The sequence below is a fragment of the Pinus tabuliformis genome, chromosome 9 (genome assembly GCF_031772625.1).
Source record: "Pinus tabuliformis cultivar Carrire ecotype Pingquan chromosome 9, CPIR1, whole genome shotgun sequence".
NCBI lineage: Eukaryota > Viridiplantae > Streptophyta > Pinopsida > Pinales > Pinaceae > Pinus > Pinus tabuliformis.
In genome coordinates this window covers 1,315,946,784-1,315,962,953 of record NC_142307.1, presented here as the reverse complement: position 1 = coordinate 1,315,962,953, position 16,170 = coordinate 1,315,946,784, and the positions used below count along the sequence as shown (strand labels likewise).

The 16,170-nt window shown below is 37.6% G+C and overlaps 3 protein-coding genes across 3 annotated transcripts; 2 read left to right on the top strand and 1 right to left on the bottom strand.

The window, feature by feature from the left end:
- Positions 1 to 3,823: 3,823 nt before the first annotated feature.
- On the bottom strand, positions 3,824 to 4,839 carry LOC149153380 (protein CfxQ homolog). The gene is made up of 2 exons (XM_089443809.1): positions 4,392 to 4,839; positions 3,824 to 4,291 (listed from the first exon to the last, which is right to left on the bottom strand). The coding sequence occupies exons 1-2, from the start codon at positions 4,521 to 4,523 to the stop codon at positions 3,824 to 3,826; spliced, it is 600 nt and encodes a 199-aa protein (XP_089299935.1). The 5' UTR covers positions 4,524 to 4,839.
- Positions 4,840 to 7,010: 2,171 nt separating this feature from the next.
- LOC149153379 (uncharacterized) lies at positions 7,011 to 7,873 on the top strand. The gene is made up of 2 exons (XM_089445652.1): positions 7,011 to 7,543; positions 7,648 to 7,873. Exons 1-2 carry the CDS (start codon positions 7,031 to 7,033, stop codon positions 7,849 to 7,851), a joined length of 717 nt encoding a protein of 238 aa, XP_089301778.1. The 5' UTR covers positions 7,011 to 7,030; the 3' UTR covers positions 7,852 to 7,873.
- Positions 7,874 to 7,982: 109 nt separating this feature from the next.
- Positions 7,983 to 9,962, top strand: LOC149153378 (uncharacterized). The gene is made up of 5 exons (XM_089441465.1): positions 7,983 to 8,175; positions 8,264 to 9,223; positions 9,315 to 9,395; positions 9,483 to 9,569; positions 9,750 to 9,962. Exons 1-4 carry the CDS (start codon positions 8,031 to 8,033, stop codon positions 9,566 to 9,568), a joined length of 1,272 nt encoding a protein of 423 aa, XP_089297591.1. The 5' UTR covers positions 7,983 to 8,030; the 3' UTR covers position 9,569; positions 9,750 to 9,962.
- Positions 9,963 to 16,170: the final 6,208 nt, after the last annotated feature.

The following is a 16,170-nucleotide window of genomic DNA, read 5'->3' as shown; positions in this document are numbered from 1 at the left end:
TAGTTAATAACATAACATGAGGAAGAGAGTCATAGCTTTAGAGAAAAAGTGTCTAAGTCTTGGGTTGTAGCGTAGGTAGAGGCTTTGCAGCTGAGTGTGCAGAGGCCTAGGGTAGAAGTCTGCAGCTGAGTGCACGGACAGAGTCTGTAATACTTGGAAGATAAGTTATTTTGCAATTTCTATGTATTTGTTCTGTTGATGGGTTTGGATATTTTGTGTATGAATTTCCTTTATTATGCTTATATGTTGTGCGAATGAATGCAATTACATTGAATAATTGAATGCAATCACGAATAGCTTACGCGGTGATAACTTTAATTATTTGACAAGATAAGCAAATCACTTAGGATAATTGAGGAATCTTCATAGCATGCTGCTATAGCAGTGCGAAAGTACTTGAGCTATAGGTTAGAGCTGCGCGAAGGTCGATCGTGTACTTTCGCGAAGGTATTGAAAGCTAGAAAATAGGGTTTGTCTTACAAGTACTAGAGCGAGATCACCTGTGAAAAGGCAGGGATATAAGAGATCAAACGACATCACAACCATCTCAAGGTGCAAAAACTTGGTTCCACCATCCCCCTATACTGCTTTGGGTGAGACTTCGATCCACACTCTGCGGGCTGATGCCGAAAGGGCCAGTAGTGTAGGGATTTGTTTGTCTAAATAACGTTGAACCTGGGTCAGGCCCCCTCAAGGCAACAATGTATCATAGCTTCACCTCTGCATGACAAGGTGTGCGAAGTCTTCGATGGTCTTGGTGTTCGCTTGGTGTTGCATGTACATGTATCCCCTTCGTTGGTACTTGGCATGCTTCATGTATTCATCTGTTCGCGAACAAGTCTCCTAGCATGCACTCCTTGTTCATCTCATTCATTGTTGCACCATGTCTCATCCATGTACCTGTCTTTGCAATCAATCATGATGAGATGATATTAAATCCATAAATCGGGTGTAGGTGACTAGGAGAGAGGACAAGACTTTGAAATTGCACAAAGCACATTTCAGGCTGGGATGCGAGGCTCCGAGGAACTATCGGGAAAAACTGCGCAGAGGTCACTGAGAGGCTGGGTTGAGCAGTTCAGGACAACAATGACATCTACGGGATTTGGCTCAGCTGGGAGGTAGAAATGCACAATTTTTCTGGGGACGGTAGTGCAGATAGAAGGAGGCACTAGTAGTGAAAAATGTGCAGATTTTCAGAGAAGGTCGGGAGCGTGCTGCGGGAGCTTGTTGGCCAAAACTTCACAGAATTGGGAGGTTGTCAGGAAGGACATGTATGAATAGTTCCCAAGTTGAGTGTAGTGTTGAGAAGCTGGTGGATAGTCCAAGAAAACTGTGTAATTTTTAGGAGGAGGAATGGGCTGGCTTGCAAGGGGACTTTCTGACAAAACTGCACAATTTTTAGAGACATTCCAGTGACATGTAGCGGGTGGATGTCCCTCTTGTATATGCAATTTCTTCAATGAGTGAAAGAAGGCATGTTGACAACTTCTACATAATTTTTGGGAGGAGTGAAGCCCAGGATGATTTCCCCGTCGGATTCTGCAGTTGACTAGCAGGAGGCTCAATGGATAGGCTTGCGGGAAATGCAGATTGAGATAGCTGCTTGGGAAACTTCTGCATTGTTCTGGGTGATAGTCATCCTGGTCAATTCCAAGATTGTGCAGTGCAGACTGCCTGGGAGGCAGCCTTAGGCTTTGCACAATTCTGGACAACAATGCTTGGTCACTGAGGGCTGAAACTGTGCAGTGCAACTTAGTGGAGGTACGACTGATGGAGGGTGGTCCGATCAATAGATCTTTGGAAAAATGGTTAAGTGTGTGAGCGAGTGAACTTGTGTATACATGACCTTGCAAACACACACTCAACATGACTTGACAATAAGACACCTTGAACCAACAAGTCAACATATGCTCAATGTGATTGACCAAAAGGTGCGAGTAACAAGTGCAACACTTGAGATAGATCGTTGAACGATCGTGACGACACTTGCGTGACATTGTATACAACTTCATGTGTGAGAGTGACATATGCTTACATAGTGAACACAACGTGTACACATAAAGACAAACCTTGAACATAGCCAGAACAAGACTGCAAGCATGACATTGCAACTAACATGCTAAAAGACGACGGTGAATGGTCAAGAAAAGAGGGTGTAAAGACTCGACACGAGCTCATGGGATGAGCCCGAGTGTTTGCAATCATCAAGGAAAAACCAAGGAAGGCTTTGAAATTGGATGCATGCCAAAATTTTGGAGGGTTTTGCGACCACTACAACATAATCCATCTCCATGGATTACATGTCGTGTCTTCCTTCTACCTAGCATGGCAACGACTATGTTTTCATGGTTGTCAAAACCTTTTATAAGATTTCCATTCTGGAAGCTTGCAAGAAGAGCATGACATCAAAAGCCACTGCCAAAATCTTATTTGAAAGAGTATGGTTACACTTTGGGATGCCATAGTCCATTATCTGAAATTAGGACAACATGTTCCTAATTACATTATGGTCAAGCCTCTAGTCGTTGTTAGATACCAAGCTCACTAAGTCCATGACCTTCCACCCCCAAATTGATGGCCAAACAAAGGTCATCAATAGGATGATCTTGCACATCCTATGCATATACAAATCGAAGCATCCATGCATATGGGATGAAAGCCTCCCCTATGTCCAGCACAACTAAAATAGGGCTCTCCACAACTCTACTTGCCACAAACCCTTTTAGGTGGGATTAAGATTCCAACCACTATGTTCCATTGATGCTTCCATACCACTTGCAACTAGTCAGGAAGATTCAACTCATGTCTAGTCTGAAGCTAATAGAGCTAAAAAATTCATTGAGTGCATTCAACACATCTGCCATTTGGTCCATGACATATTGGACAAAGAAAATTCTAAGTACAAACAACATCATGATCAACATCGAGTGTGCGACAAGTCTATTTGGGAACATCATTCTTGACATTCAGATCAGTACTTTTAGGGCTCATCAAACCTAATTCATTTGTTACATGCCCTAGACAAGTCAACTCATTAAATTCCTCCTTATATGAAAGTTTCCTGGCCTGAAGCCTTCCTGAAAGGAGTAGTCTACGGAGGCTGTAGAATGGCCCCTTTTCCGGCACCGGCCGGAAAATCGTCCGGCTCCGGCTGTCGGTAAACTCTCCATCCTCCACCACCATCTCCCCGCTCCGCCACCCTCTTTCTCCGCCACCCTCCCCTGACAGCCCTGACATTCCCTGCATTCCCTGACAATGAAAATCCGAATGCAGTTAAAGCCCTGACATCCCTGACCGATCAGCGACGAGCTGGAATTCATGCGGGGAGTATTGTTCGAAATGGTCACGCGCGCGATTCCATTTTGCAGCTCACTTCCCGCTCTGCTTTCCAATCCTGCTGTGCTGGCTTACCGCTCTGCAGCTCGAAGGCCAGGAACTCTTCAGCGCGCAGGTACCCTTCGCTATCAGAACCCTGAAATTCAATCGTTTACTCAATGTCAATCTTGTTACTTGTCACTTGCACGTTCTGACAGCTCGCTTAACACAAGAAACGCAAGGCAGCCATCAATATGATTCACAGTTACGTTGATCTTGACAGTTATGGCTTCGGCATTTTTGTCAATTTCACCCATTGACTTTGCCTTGTTCATTGAATCATTTATATTCATTCATCCTCTGCTCTGATCGATCTGTAAATCAGAGCACTTCAAGTCTTAGATTAGGTGGTTCATGCTCTGATCTGTATATCAGAGCACTTCAAGTTTTAGGTTAGGTGGTTCATCTGATTGCTGCTGCTGTGGTTCATGCTCTGATATGTATATCAGAGCACTTTAAGTCTTAGGTTAGGTGGTTCATCTCGAGCATTGACTGGCATCGGGCCTACTAAACCTCCATTTAACTCCTTCCTTTGCTTTTCTGTTGTATTTTTAATAATTAGATCGGCAATTGCTTCAACAGAGCATGTCTCATGCAGCTTAAAACCATAAAGCAAACTGCTTTCCATCTGTTCATTCATCTTCAGCTGCACAATTTCAGCAAGTTCTGTTGGACTGAAGTCATCAAAAATGAAATATCTAGTCACTCTTCTACAAAATCCCTCATTGGAGGCAATTACACGCTTCATCGGCTCAGCATATCCTGCAAAGATTACCACCACCTTTCCACTATCCATGACTGACATTATCTCCTCCAATGCTTCCAAACCATAGTCTTTGTCATCTGCTTTCTGCATGGGTATCAACCTGTATGCTTCGTCAACAAAAAGTATTCCACCCTCTGCTTCCTTGATCTGCAAAATACATGACTTTGGTTAATGTTTTGATATGCAGACTCTTATAGAGTATGTTGATATTTATTCATCTGAACACTTCAGAAAATTATGACCATACCTTTTTCCTAGTCTTGGGGCCAGTATGACCAACAAATTCTCCAACTAGATCTGTTCTTTGAACTTCAGTTACCTTGTCTGAAGGTAAAACACCAACAATATGCAAAAGTTTTCCAAGAATTCGGGCCACCATTGTTTTCCCTGCAAATATGTAACTAAACTTAGCTCAAATTCATAAACAGAAATAGAAAACAAATCTTCCAACCATTATTTTTTATAAGGAAACAGTCTATTACAGATCACCATGAAATGATCATTCTACGTGGTGATTTTCAATGGGGCTCAAAAGGAGATGATTAGATGACAGAAGATGAGTTTACGTGATTTACATCTCTCCTTTCTGATACCTTTAAATTATTTTTCATGTTGGCTGAGGCAATATTACGATGAATGTAGAGCACATTTTATTAAAACAGACAAGAGATGAAAAAACAAATTCAGGAAAATATATATTGTATAATAAATATGAAGAAAATATGATCAATGCAACGCTAATAAAAACTAAAGAAGAAATTCATAGTGATTTGACAAAATCCACAATCCTCACAAGGACAAGTCTACAACAAAATTGTGGTATTTTTCGTATTAATATACCTTTGTAGTCTGAGCATTTGAACCCTGTATTTTAGTTTCCTTTGATTAAGTTTCGAGTTATGTCAAATGAATTGTCCATTTACCAAATGAGTAATACAATCTTTCAAGTTTCAATATCTTATATGTTTTAACAGTAAGCTCGAAACAAGGAAGAAAGGATATTATTTTTATGAATATGGAAATATTTTGCAAGGTTTGACACAGGGTGTACCTGAATAAAATAAAGGTGCAACATTTCTCAATAATTCTTGCTAGAGAGATTTGAAAAAATATGGATTTGAAGAAAAATACTAAAGCCCTAGATGGCTTGAAATCATGCTTAGAAATGTCAAAAGATGGAAAGTTGCAATTAGTAGATTGAACATTGGAAACTTATGTCTATTTTCTTCCTGATATGATTTAAATTCATAATGCCAGATCAATTAGACATTGCCTGAAGAAAATGAATAACTTATATCAGCTTCATTTTAATTGCCAGGTAGAAAAATGGAAACTTCAAAAAAATAGAGTGATCTTCAAATACAAAATATTTTTCAGACCTTTGCACAAAGCATTGGTGCAAAATATGTAAGGGTACACCCCTTGAGATTTGTCAATAAGGAAACTTGGAAATGCTATGCATTCAAAAATATATGAACCCACAAGTTAAACAAGTACAAATCAGACAATGCAATTTCAAAGTGGGAAGCAATCTGGAGAAAACTATTGAAATTTGAATAGACTGCTTCCCCTCCCACTGTGCCACCCCCATCCCAAGCACAGTTTAAAGAAATACAATTGAAAAAAGAAATAATGTAGAGAAAAAATATTGCCAGTACTAATTTTTTAAAGCAGAGCAGCACATAAATATTCATAATTAATTGACAAAATATGTCCACCAGGCTGTGGTCTAGTCACAAGTTGGATCACTTGCTGTAATGATGGCCCAGGTTCAAATATCAAGTTTGAAGGGCATGCCCCTGTCTGGTTTTATTTCAAGACTATTTGGAGGAAGAAATTGACAGACCATCAACACCACATAGTCACAGTAAACATTTCAGTCAAAAAAATTGACATAATATTTTGGCATCTTCATGGGAAAATGAAGCTTATTAAACAAGGTGTCTGGCATGCAGTAATCCAAATATATTATCAAAATCTGGTTGAGTTGAGCAATGGAATCTTATGTGTACCTTTATTTTGACACACTGGGATACCCCAGTTGTTACTAAGTATATGATGTGTCTTCTCTTTATAATACTTAATAATTTCCGCGGGATGCTTCAGAGTTAGGTAAGCAGAAAACACGGTTTTGTAACTAAATCTTTGCATCTGTTCATGTTGTCAAAGGAATCTTTCCTTTAAGGAATGCCTTGTTGAAAGTGAATGAGGCAAGAAGCAACATCTTAAAGGAAATGCTTGCATCCCAAATTTTTTGCATCCTTTTGTGCTATTTATTTTTGTCATTATTGAGTGATTGATATTTTAGACCTCAAAAAAAGCATAAAAGAGGTTTTATATTTATATATATGTTGAATAACTTGCTAAGATCGAAATTTTGGTTTTGATGTCCTTGCATATTGTTTGACCAGATTAGTTCAAAATGGGCAAGCGAAAGAAATGGCAATATATCATGGATCTTGAGGTGCAAGACCTCAAAGGAAAAATGACTTTCTCTAATAAAGACTTGGTTTGGACAGAAATAAATACAAAAAACAATGGTATTGATCGTGTTGCTGTAATCCCGTTACGACGAGTTGCTGACTTTATAAAAGGAGAGGAAGAAAATCCTATTGCTCCATGTAAATTCGTACGAAAAACAAAGGGTAAACCAAAAGAAAGATCTACTGCTGCATTGCAATATGATATGTGAGTATTTAAAATATATATTGTTTAGATCTTTTGAAACCACGGTTATCTTTCTTTGTATGTACTAACAATTTAAATTTTTGGTTTAGTTATTATTGTTCATTTGGCCCAGAGGACAAAAGAGGAAATCTTTCAGCTAAACGAAGGACCTCATTTGTGCAGAAGAGGGGTTGCCAATGCCACTTTATTGTGAAAGTTATGCATGAAATTCCTGATAGAGCAATATTAACTTTCAATATGTATGAACATGTAGATGGGGAAGGTTGGGCTTGTCATGGTCAATGTGACACTTCAAGTGAGACCAGGGCCTTGCTTAGGCCAAGGCTTTCGAGGGACATTGTTGCATATGTAGAGAGTTGTTTCTTTTTGGGAGTGCCTATTGATGTAGTGTATAGAACCCACGTTAAGAGACATGTTGACATCGATGTGGCAACTCGAGATAGAGATTTCTTCTTATGCAGGAAAGATATTGTAAACATTTATAATAGGTTGGCGAAGGGAAATTATCAACTTCACAAAAAGGATGAAATGAGTGTAAACCTTTGGTATCAAAAGCATCGGGAAGATTTTTTCTTTTACCAAAAGCCCAATGGTGTGGAGGTCCCTTTTATAATAGGGATTCAAACAAAGTGGATGTTGGAGACAATGGTCAAGCTATCGCACAATAGCTTAATAGCCATGGATTCAACATTTAACACAAACAAATATGGGGTAAGTCAGATGCCAATGATTTATTGAATATATTTATTTAAGTTGTATCCATTCAAAATGATTAATAACTTGTATTTGAATTTATGTAATGTTGAAAATGACAGTATCAGTTGTATACACTCGTGGCATTTGATGAACAACAAAGCGGGGTGCCTGTTGCATGGGTTGTGGCATCACGAAACACATCAGATGATATTGCAATATGGCTGGAGCAGCTCATGCGCAAGTGTTTCCAAACCCGTCCTGATTGGAAAGTCAATGCTTTCATGGTTGATGATGCACTGGCTGAAATCAGTGCCTTGAGGTAACTTTAACATTGTCATGATATAACCAAACTTGCATTTTTTCTAAAAATACCACACTAAAATGCATTGAATATGGCAAGAGGATCACAGGTTGTGATGTGATCTTATGCGTTTGGCATGTACGAAGGGCTTGGTTGAAAAATGTCAATCGATTGGCCACTAGTTCCATAAAAGCCAAAGAGATGTTCAGTGAGTTAGGTTTCATCATGAAACACACTCTCAATTATGAAGTGGAAGATGCAATCAATCAATTTTTTATCAAGTTTGCAGATGAAGAGAAGTTCTTAGACTATTTCAACAAGAATTGGGTCACTGGAGATAAGATTCGTAAGTAAACATTTTTTTCATATTACATGTATTTTTTTCTTTTATAAAGGTGATAGAGTGAGACTGACATCGTTCTATTTGCAATTAGGTATGTGGGTGAAAGGTTGTCGGGAGTTTCCTCATGCAAATCAGGAGACCAATAATGCTGTTGAGTCATACCATTGTTACCTAAAAACAACATTTCTATCTGATAGAAGGAAAAAATGTGCTCGGAGGATGGATTGGTTATTGCATATGCTACTAACAACAGTTGAACCTTGTTATCGGTTCAAGGAAATCTTAAAAGAAGAAGGATTCCTAAACAACTACAAGAGAGAAAAGCAGCTAGAATCATCAGTGGAACGAGCAAGAAAAATTATGGATACTGATTGTTGTCCTCATGAGAACATAACACGTGCTTATTGGGTGAGAAATCAGACAGATCGAGATAAAAAATACCTTGTCACCTGGTATCGTAAGGATTTTATAACGTGTGAATGTCCATGGTCTATCCGTGGAAACATTTGCAAGCATGCCATAAAGGTTAATTGGTTGTATTTCCAATCGGATAATTCAAATCCATTTCTTCATCAGCATGCAGAGGATAACATATGCAATGACCCACCTGAGATCAATATAGAGCCTCAAAACCATGATGAAGATGTCGATGCTACTCTTATGGCCACAAATGTTGTTGATGTAGATGCCGAGGCACTTCATTTGGCAAGGGAGGAGTTGTTTAGCTATACCCATCTCATTTTAGATAACCCTCCTACTACTTTGGCGAAGACAATCCAATTGACTGATATGCTTAAAAAAATGTTGGATGAAGCCAATAATTTGCACGTTACTGATTTTGACTTCACACCTGGATTGGAATCTCTTGATCCATCTTTGAAGAGGAAGAAGAGTTTCCTTAGCCCCACAAAGAAAAGAAGAAGCAGCAGAAAAAACAATGGTTTGGAAATTGATTTAAATGTTGATCCATCAGAATATGAACCATTTGAGTTTCGATACCTCAATAAGCGAGGACGTCATCGATCAAATAATGTCGTCTCTATGGTTCCAGGTTAGTTTCATGTGTTGAATAGAGTCATGATTTTAGATTTAAGTATTTAATCATCACTATTCTTTAACATGTGGTATGTTTATTTTTACAGCAATGCAACAATCCCCAACCATGGCGATAACCCAAGACCAAAGGGAGATGCAAGACCATCCAACCTTACTTGCCATGCCAGGTACATTTGACACTCTTTCATTGTGTGTGCACATATACCTTGATGCTCTAGAAAATTTCTTTGCGATAACGTTTGACATTTTTCTAGGTAACTATAGAATAAGTGGAGAAGCATCATCTTCTACCATGACTGATCATCTACAGAAGGACTTCAACTCTAGTGGGAATCAATGAGGTATGCACAAAGAATAGATAAGCTAGGTTATTATGGCGTCGTCAGGTGGCCCTTTATCATATGATAAGTATATTTATGTTTTTCCATTGTTATGTTGTTATAAAAATACCTTTTTCATAATCTGTTCTCTTAAAGTTCATGAAACTTTGTGTTTTGACATGGAATGTTGTGTTGTTTTAGAAGGCTCTAGGTACATTGAGAACATGGGTGCCTGCAAAATTTGAGGAAAGTTTGAGCCTTCATCAGTGCAATATTAAAAATATGGGTGCCTGATGAGCACCGAGGAATGTTTGAGCTCTCATCAATGCAAAAGTAAAAGTTCAATTATATGCCACTACTCTCCTGAAGTTTCATGAAATTTTGAACTTTGACATGGAATGTCAAGTTAATTCACATGGCTCTGTAATTTTTCAACAAATTCAATTGTCGGTTCTTTTTATTGCAATGTTTCTGTATTTTCTCACGTGATTGGTCTAATACTGTAGACTAAGCTGTAACAATGCTATATACACACCACAATTTGGGAATGAATTAGTGTTTTAGACATCAATCTAAATTGTTCTTCAAATATATTCTCAAATGTTAGATCTGTTATATGATCAAAACAAATCTAATTTTATTTATGGTGTTCATATTTAAGAAAGAAGCTCTTGGGTTTATAGCATCTTGATGTGCAGTTTTCTGAACCTGTTGCTTTTGAACCAAGTCAACATGAAACTTGCATTCTTAGTTATTCTAATGCTTCAATTATGAACTCTGTTACCAACTGCACAACCAACCACTGGGATTGAACACATGCAAGGAATCCAGGGGCATTGACTAGGTTGTAGATTTGTTGCTAGTGGACATCACCTACAGAGGCTGGTTGTAGCCATTCATGTACAGAGCATTGTCTTGGCATCTCAAAGCCAACAAATTGAACCACTAGAAACAGAACTGGATATGCTTAGAACTGTTTTGATGAGTGGGGTGCTCCATTGTCGAGAACTGGCCTTGGTTTTCATAGCACTCAAATCAGTGAAGTCTTGAAACTAGACCAGAACATAGAAAAGAGTTGCTGGCCACCATAAGCAAGTAACCAGAAGGGTAATTCATCACACAAGCACAACCAACCTCATATGCCTTCAGAAAAATAGTGAGCAGAGGTTACATCCTGTCCATACTCTATAACGTTCAATGCTTACATAAATACAAGTTTGTAGTTTTATAAAGTACACAAATAAAAAATATGTCCATACCAAGCAACACATTTGTCTCCTTTACATAAGAAATCATGGTGCTGTCCATGCTTTTGATGCCTTCCTCATTCATTTGTGCTGTAGATGATCCCTCCTCTTGTCAATTAATGAGCTAAACCACTAACTTGACACTGCTTCATTGTGCACTATGACATTTTTATCTAACTTATTCGGAAAATGAGGAACTGATGTGATTCATCTTAATGCAAAAACTTATAAGATTCGACAAACCCCTGTTCAGCATTGAAATTGATGATAGCATTACAGCGATATCAAAGTCCTTCAATATTCTGAGAGTGGTCAAATTACAGTCCACTCAGTAAGCTTATTTAGCACTTACATAAGCATTAATCCAATATATCTACAGAGATTTGATGATTATACAAGTTGGCATACTTGCTTAAGGGTGATGTACCCTAAATGAAGTAAGAAAATTCTATCCGACTGTAAAATTTGTGTGAATTCTGCAAGTGATTGGCAAGGTGGTTGGAAATGACTGAGAAGCAGTGCCCAGGATTTACCATGCCAATTTGTTTCTTTTCCTATTAACCTTGTAACCCAAACTGCTCATGAGTTTATCCAAACACTTGATTTTTAGCATGCATATTGTATTGAAGAACATGTTATATATGATGGTCACTTCATACTAGTTCTGTCTCAGCCATTGCAGGGAATATTGGCCCTACCTGCTGTCGAGGAACAACCCACAATCCAATCATTGGATCAACTCCCAAATATGATTACATTACCAGTAGAGGATGGAAATGTATTGTAGCCATTGCAAGGAATATTGGCCCTACCTGCTATCGAGGGAGAACCCAGTATCAAATCATTGGATGAACTCCCAGAGATGATTACATTACCAGTAGAGGATGGAACTGTATTACAGATTAACAAAGCTATGTATGCAGAAATTTATCACAAGAAATCTATGCCTTGTGAAGTGCTGTAGCTAGGAAATTGATATTTTTGACATATTTGTTTATATACCCATGGTAGCCTACATGTTTTATAGTAGAGATTGCTATCCAATGGTACTTTTACATATTCACTGCAATGGTCATCATTTGACATTTAAAACTCCATATGTATATGCGTATATATATAATGGATGCTTGGTTTTTTCAATTATGTTTACAGTTTCAAGTGATGTAAAGAGGCCAATAATCACTGAATCAAATAATATTATTTAAAATATAAACCTGAGGGAAAAGTGCACACTTGTGAGTCGAGACCTTAGTCAGCCCAGGGACCCCAAATTTGGCCTTATGTGTTCTCAAGTATTTGCTTTAAAAATATTAAAATTAAAATATTCTACAAATTAAGTCTTGAAACTAGACCAGAACATAGAAAAGAGTTGATGGCCACCATAAGCAAGTAACTAGAAGGGTAATGCATCACACAAGCACAACAAACCTCTAAGCAATCAACTAGATACTCATTACAGTGAAAAATAAATCAGTATGTTGATGTAACGTTTAGTTTCATTAAGTTATTGATTCAAATCTTATGAAAAGAAGTAGAGCCTTAAGTATGTAAATTATTTATTTGTGGAGATGTTAATTGACAGAGAATTGGCTTTAAAGTGTCTTTCCAGCCAAGATAGTAAGATGCATGCTGGGCTGTTGTGGGAGAGGTTTAAGATTTGGGAGGTAACCGACTTTGAATATTGATGATCATTGGGTCCCTCAATTCAGAATGTGAACATTCTCACCTTCATGCCTTGTTTCCCAACTCAGAAATTGTTTAAACTGGTGCATTGTTCCCACTGGGCTTGAACACATGCAAGGAATCCAGGGGCATTGACTAGGTTGTAGATTTGTTTCTAGTGGACATCACCTACAGAGGCTGGTTGTAGCCATTCATGTACAGAGCATTGTCTTGGCATCTCAAAGCCAACAAATTGAACCACTAGAAACAGAACTGGATATGCTTAGTACTGTTTTGATGAGTGGGGTGCTCCATTGTCGAGAACTGGCCTTGGTTTTCATAGCACTCAAATCAGTGAAGTCTTGAAACTAGACCAGAACATAGAAAAGAGTTGCTGGCCACCATAAGCAAGTAACCAGAAGGGTAATGCATCACACAAGCACAACCAACCTCATATGCCTTCAGAAAAATAGTGAGCAGAGGTTACATCCTGTCCATACTCTATAACGTTCAATGCTTACATAAATACAAGTTTGTAGTTTTATAAAGTACACAAATAAAAAATATGTCCATACCAAGCAACACATTTGTCTCCTTTACATAAGAAATCATGGTGCTGTCCATGCTTTTGATGCCTTCCTCATTCATTTGTGCTGTAGATGATCCCTCCTCTTGTCAATTAATGAGCTAAACCACTAACTTGACACTGCTTCATTGTGCACTATGACATTTTTATCTAACCTATTCGGAAAATGAGGAACTGATGTGATTCATCTTAATGCAAAAACTTATAAGATTCGACAAACCCCTGTTCAACATTGAAATTGATGATAGCATTACAACGATATCAAAGTCCTTCAATATTCTGAGAGTGGTCAAATTACAGTCCACTCAGTAAGCTTATTTAGCACTTACATAAGCATTAATCCAATATATCTACAGAGATTTGATGATTATACAAGTTGGCATACTTGCTTAAGGGTGATGTACCCTAAATGAAGTAAGAAAATTCTATCCAACTGTAAAATTTGTGTGAATTCTGCAAGTGATTGGCAAGGTGGTTGGAAATGACTGAGAAGCAGTGCCCAGGATTTACCATGCCAGTTTGTTTCTTTTCCTATTAACCTTGTAACCCAAACTGTTCATGAGTTTATCCATACACTTTATTTTTAGCATGCATATTGTATTGAATAACATGTTATATATGATGGTCACTTCATACTAGTTCTGTCTCAGCCATTGCAGGGAATATTGGCCCTACCTGTTGTCGAGGAACAACCCACAATCCAATCATTGGATCAACTCCCAAAGATGATTACATTACCAGTAGAGGATGGAAATGTATTGCAGCCATTGCAAGGAATATTGGCCCTACCTGCTGTCGAGGGACAACCCAGTATCAAATCATTGGATGAACTCCCAGAGATGATTACATTACCAGTAGAGGATGGAACTGTATTACAGATTAACAAAGCTATGTATGCAGAAATTTATCACAAGAAATCTATGCCTTGTGAAGTGCTGTAGCTAGGAAATTGATATTTTTGACATATTTGTTTATATACCCATGGTAGCCTACATGTTTTATAGTAGAGATTGCTATCCAATGGTACTTTTACATATTCACTGCAATGGTCATCATTTGACATTTAAAACTCCATATGTATATGCGTATATATATAATGGATGCTTGGTTTTTTCAATTATGTTTACAGTTTCAAGTGATGTAAAGAGGCCAATAATCACTGAATCAAATAATATTATTTAAAATATAAACCTGAGGGAAAAGTGCACACTTGTGAGTCGAGACCTTAGTCAGCCCAGGGACCCCAAATTTGGCCTTATGTGTTCTCAAGTATTTGCTTTAAAAATATTAAAATTAAAATATTCTACAAATTAAGTCTTGAAACTAGACCAGAACATAGAAAAGAGTTGCTGGCCACCATAAGCAAGTAACCAGAAGGGTAATGCATCACACAAGCACAACAAACCTCTAAGCAATCAACTAGATACTCATTACAGTGAAAAATAAATCAGTATGTTGATGTAAGGTTTAGTTTCATTAAGTTATTGATTCAAATCTTATGAAAAGAAGTAGAGCCTTAAGTATGTAAATTATTTATTTGTGGAGATGTTAATTGGGGTATCTCTAGCTGTTGGATGGAATGACCACTGTCTTTCTAACTCAGGATTTATTTTCCCTACCCAAGTTCAAATCTGAGCTAGTGACATCATAATGAACTATAATATCTTGCTAAATATTCTTGTATTAGCTTCTAGCTTTGACATAACTTGATCCTGCAACTTCACTCTAATCTTTCCAGTGAAAAAAACTGATCTTCCCCCCTCATTCAAGCAAATTGGAAGTAAATCCCTTTTATGCAATTGGCTTAGTAAATCCCTAATTCACTTCTAGAAAAGTGCGCCCAAGGTGCTTTCAGAAGTTTCCTAGAATAGAGAGCCTCACTCCTAGACTAATGCACACTAGTCTAAAACTGGTTACCTCATTTACCATGCACTTTTCCTATAAATTGATAACAACAATTAAAGGATAGAAACAGTGCCTAAAACAAGGATGTCTATATTTTCACTATAAGAGATGAGACAAATTGAAGAGGGAGCATGCATAAACCTCATTGACATACCATTCAAGATTTCCCACCCCAAGTAGACAACTATCTATTATCTATTGGATGAGGAGGACACATACGTAAAGAAACCTTTCATCACTGATCAACAACCAACTAACAAATCACATAGCATATCAATATCTCTCCAGAAACAAAGATCTGAGAAGGTGTTTGGGAGGATCAGACAACATCATAATGTATTGATGATAATCAGAAAATCATGAACCAGTTACTTTTCTCAAAATACATTTGTCCATGTACATGGAATATATTACATTTGTCCATAAATTTGTCTCCCATACAAAAAACTGTAATGATTGCATGTTGGGGAAAAATAAAATATTAATAGGTTCTTCTTTAGTGAAAGAACCATGCTATGATAGACCCCAGAAAAATGATAACAACAACCCATTCACACAATGGGGATTTATATTGATGGTGATCAATGATTTCTGTTGTAGTGGATGGTGATCCTATGTCATATTTGGCATCTACATATGTGCTTAAAAATGCTCTAGACATTATATCAGTGGACATCTTTTCAATATCTGCAGAGTGATTGATGGTAAAATGTTGAAATTGACAACTCCAATTTATTGCTTCCTTATGAAGAGGTTTTAAATTGTCCTTCCGAACCCGATAGATGCCTTTCATCTGATTACATATCAACTCCGAGTTGGTGAAGACTTCAATATCATTGACATCATGTTGTTTTGCCTCTTTTAACCCTTCAACAAGGGCAATGTAATATGCCTCATTGTTTGTCGTCATTCCAGGCACTTCTCTCTTTCCATGAAATAAATGATTTGTTGCCATATTGTAAAGGACAAATTTAATAACTGCTCGACCTGGATTTGGAAAGCAAGACACTTCAATGCATAAATGCCACTTTTGCACCATTTTTTACACTTCAAAAACCTGAAAAACAAATAACAATAAATTCATGTTAAACAAGTAGACAATTATCTATTTCCTAATACTCAACATGTTTTTCAATCATATATAATTAAAAAAAGCAGATAATTTGTGTTCATTTACACTGCATCACTTTTAATACTGGCAACTATTCTGCAAAAAACACAT

What these genes read in the sequence shown, in the direction of transcription:
- LOC149153380 (XM_089443809.1), bottom strand. Translation starts at nt 4,523, where the DNA reads ATGGTGGCCCGAATTCTTGGAAAACTTTTGCATATTGTTGGTGTTTTA. An exon ending in GCCCCAAGACTAGGAAAAAG is followed by an intron (nt 4,292 to 4,391) that starts GTATGGTCATAA and finishes TGTATTTTGCAG; the next exon opens with ATCAAGGAAGCAGAGGGTGG.
- LOC149153379 (XM_089445652.1), top strand. Translation starts at nt 7,031, where the DNA reads ATGCATGAAATTCCTGATAGAGCAATATTAACTTTCAATATGTATGAA. An exon ending in TTAACACAAACAAATATGGG is followed by an intron (nt 7,544 to 7,647) that starts GTAAGTCAGATG and finishes TGAAAATGACAG; the next exon opens with TATCAGTTGTATACACTCGT.
- LOC149153378 (XM_089441465.1), top strand. Translation starts at nt 8,031, where the DNA reads ATGTTCAGTGAGTTAGGTTTCATCATGAAACACACTCTCAATTATGAA. An exon ending in GGTCACTGGAGATAAGATTC is followed by an intron (nt 8,176 to 8,263) that starts GTAAGTAAACAT and finishes ATTTGCAATTAG; the next exon opens with GTATGTGGGTGAAAGGTTGT. An exon ending in TGTCGTCTCTATGGTTCCAG is followed by an intron (nt 9,224 to 9,314) that starts GTTAGTTTCATG and finishes TTATTTTTACAG; the next exon opens with CAATGCAACAATCCCCAACC.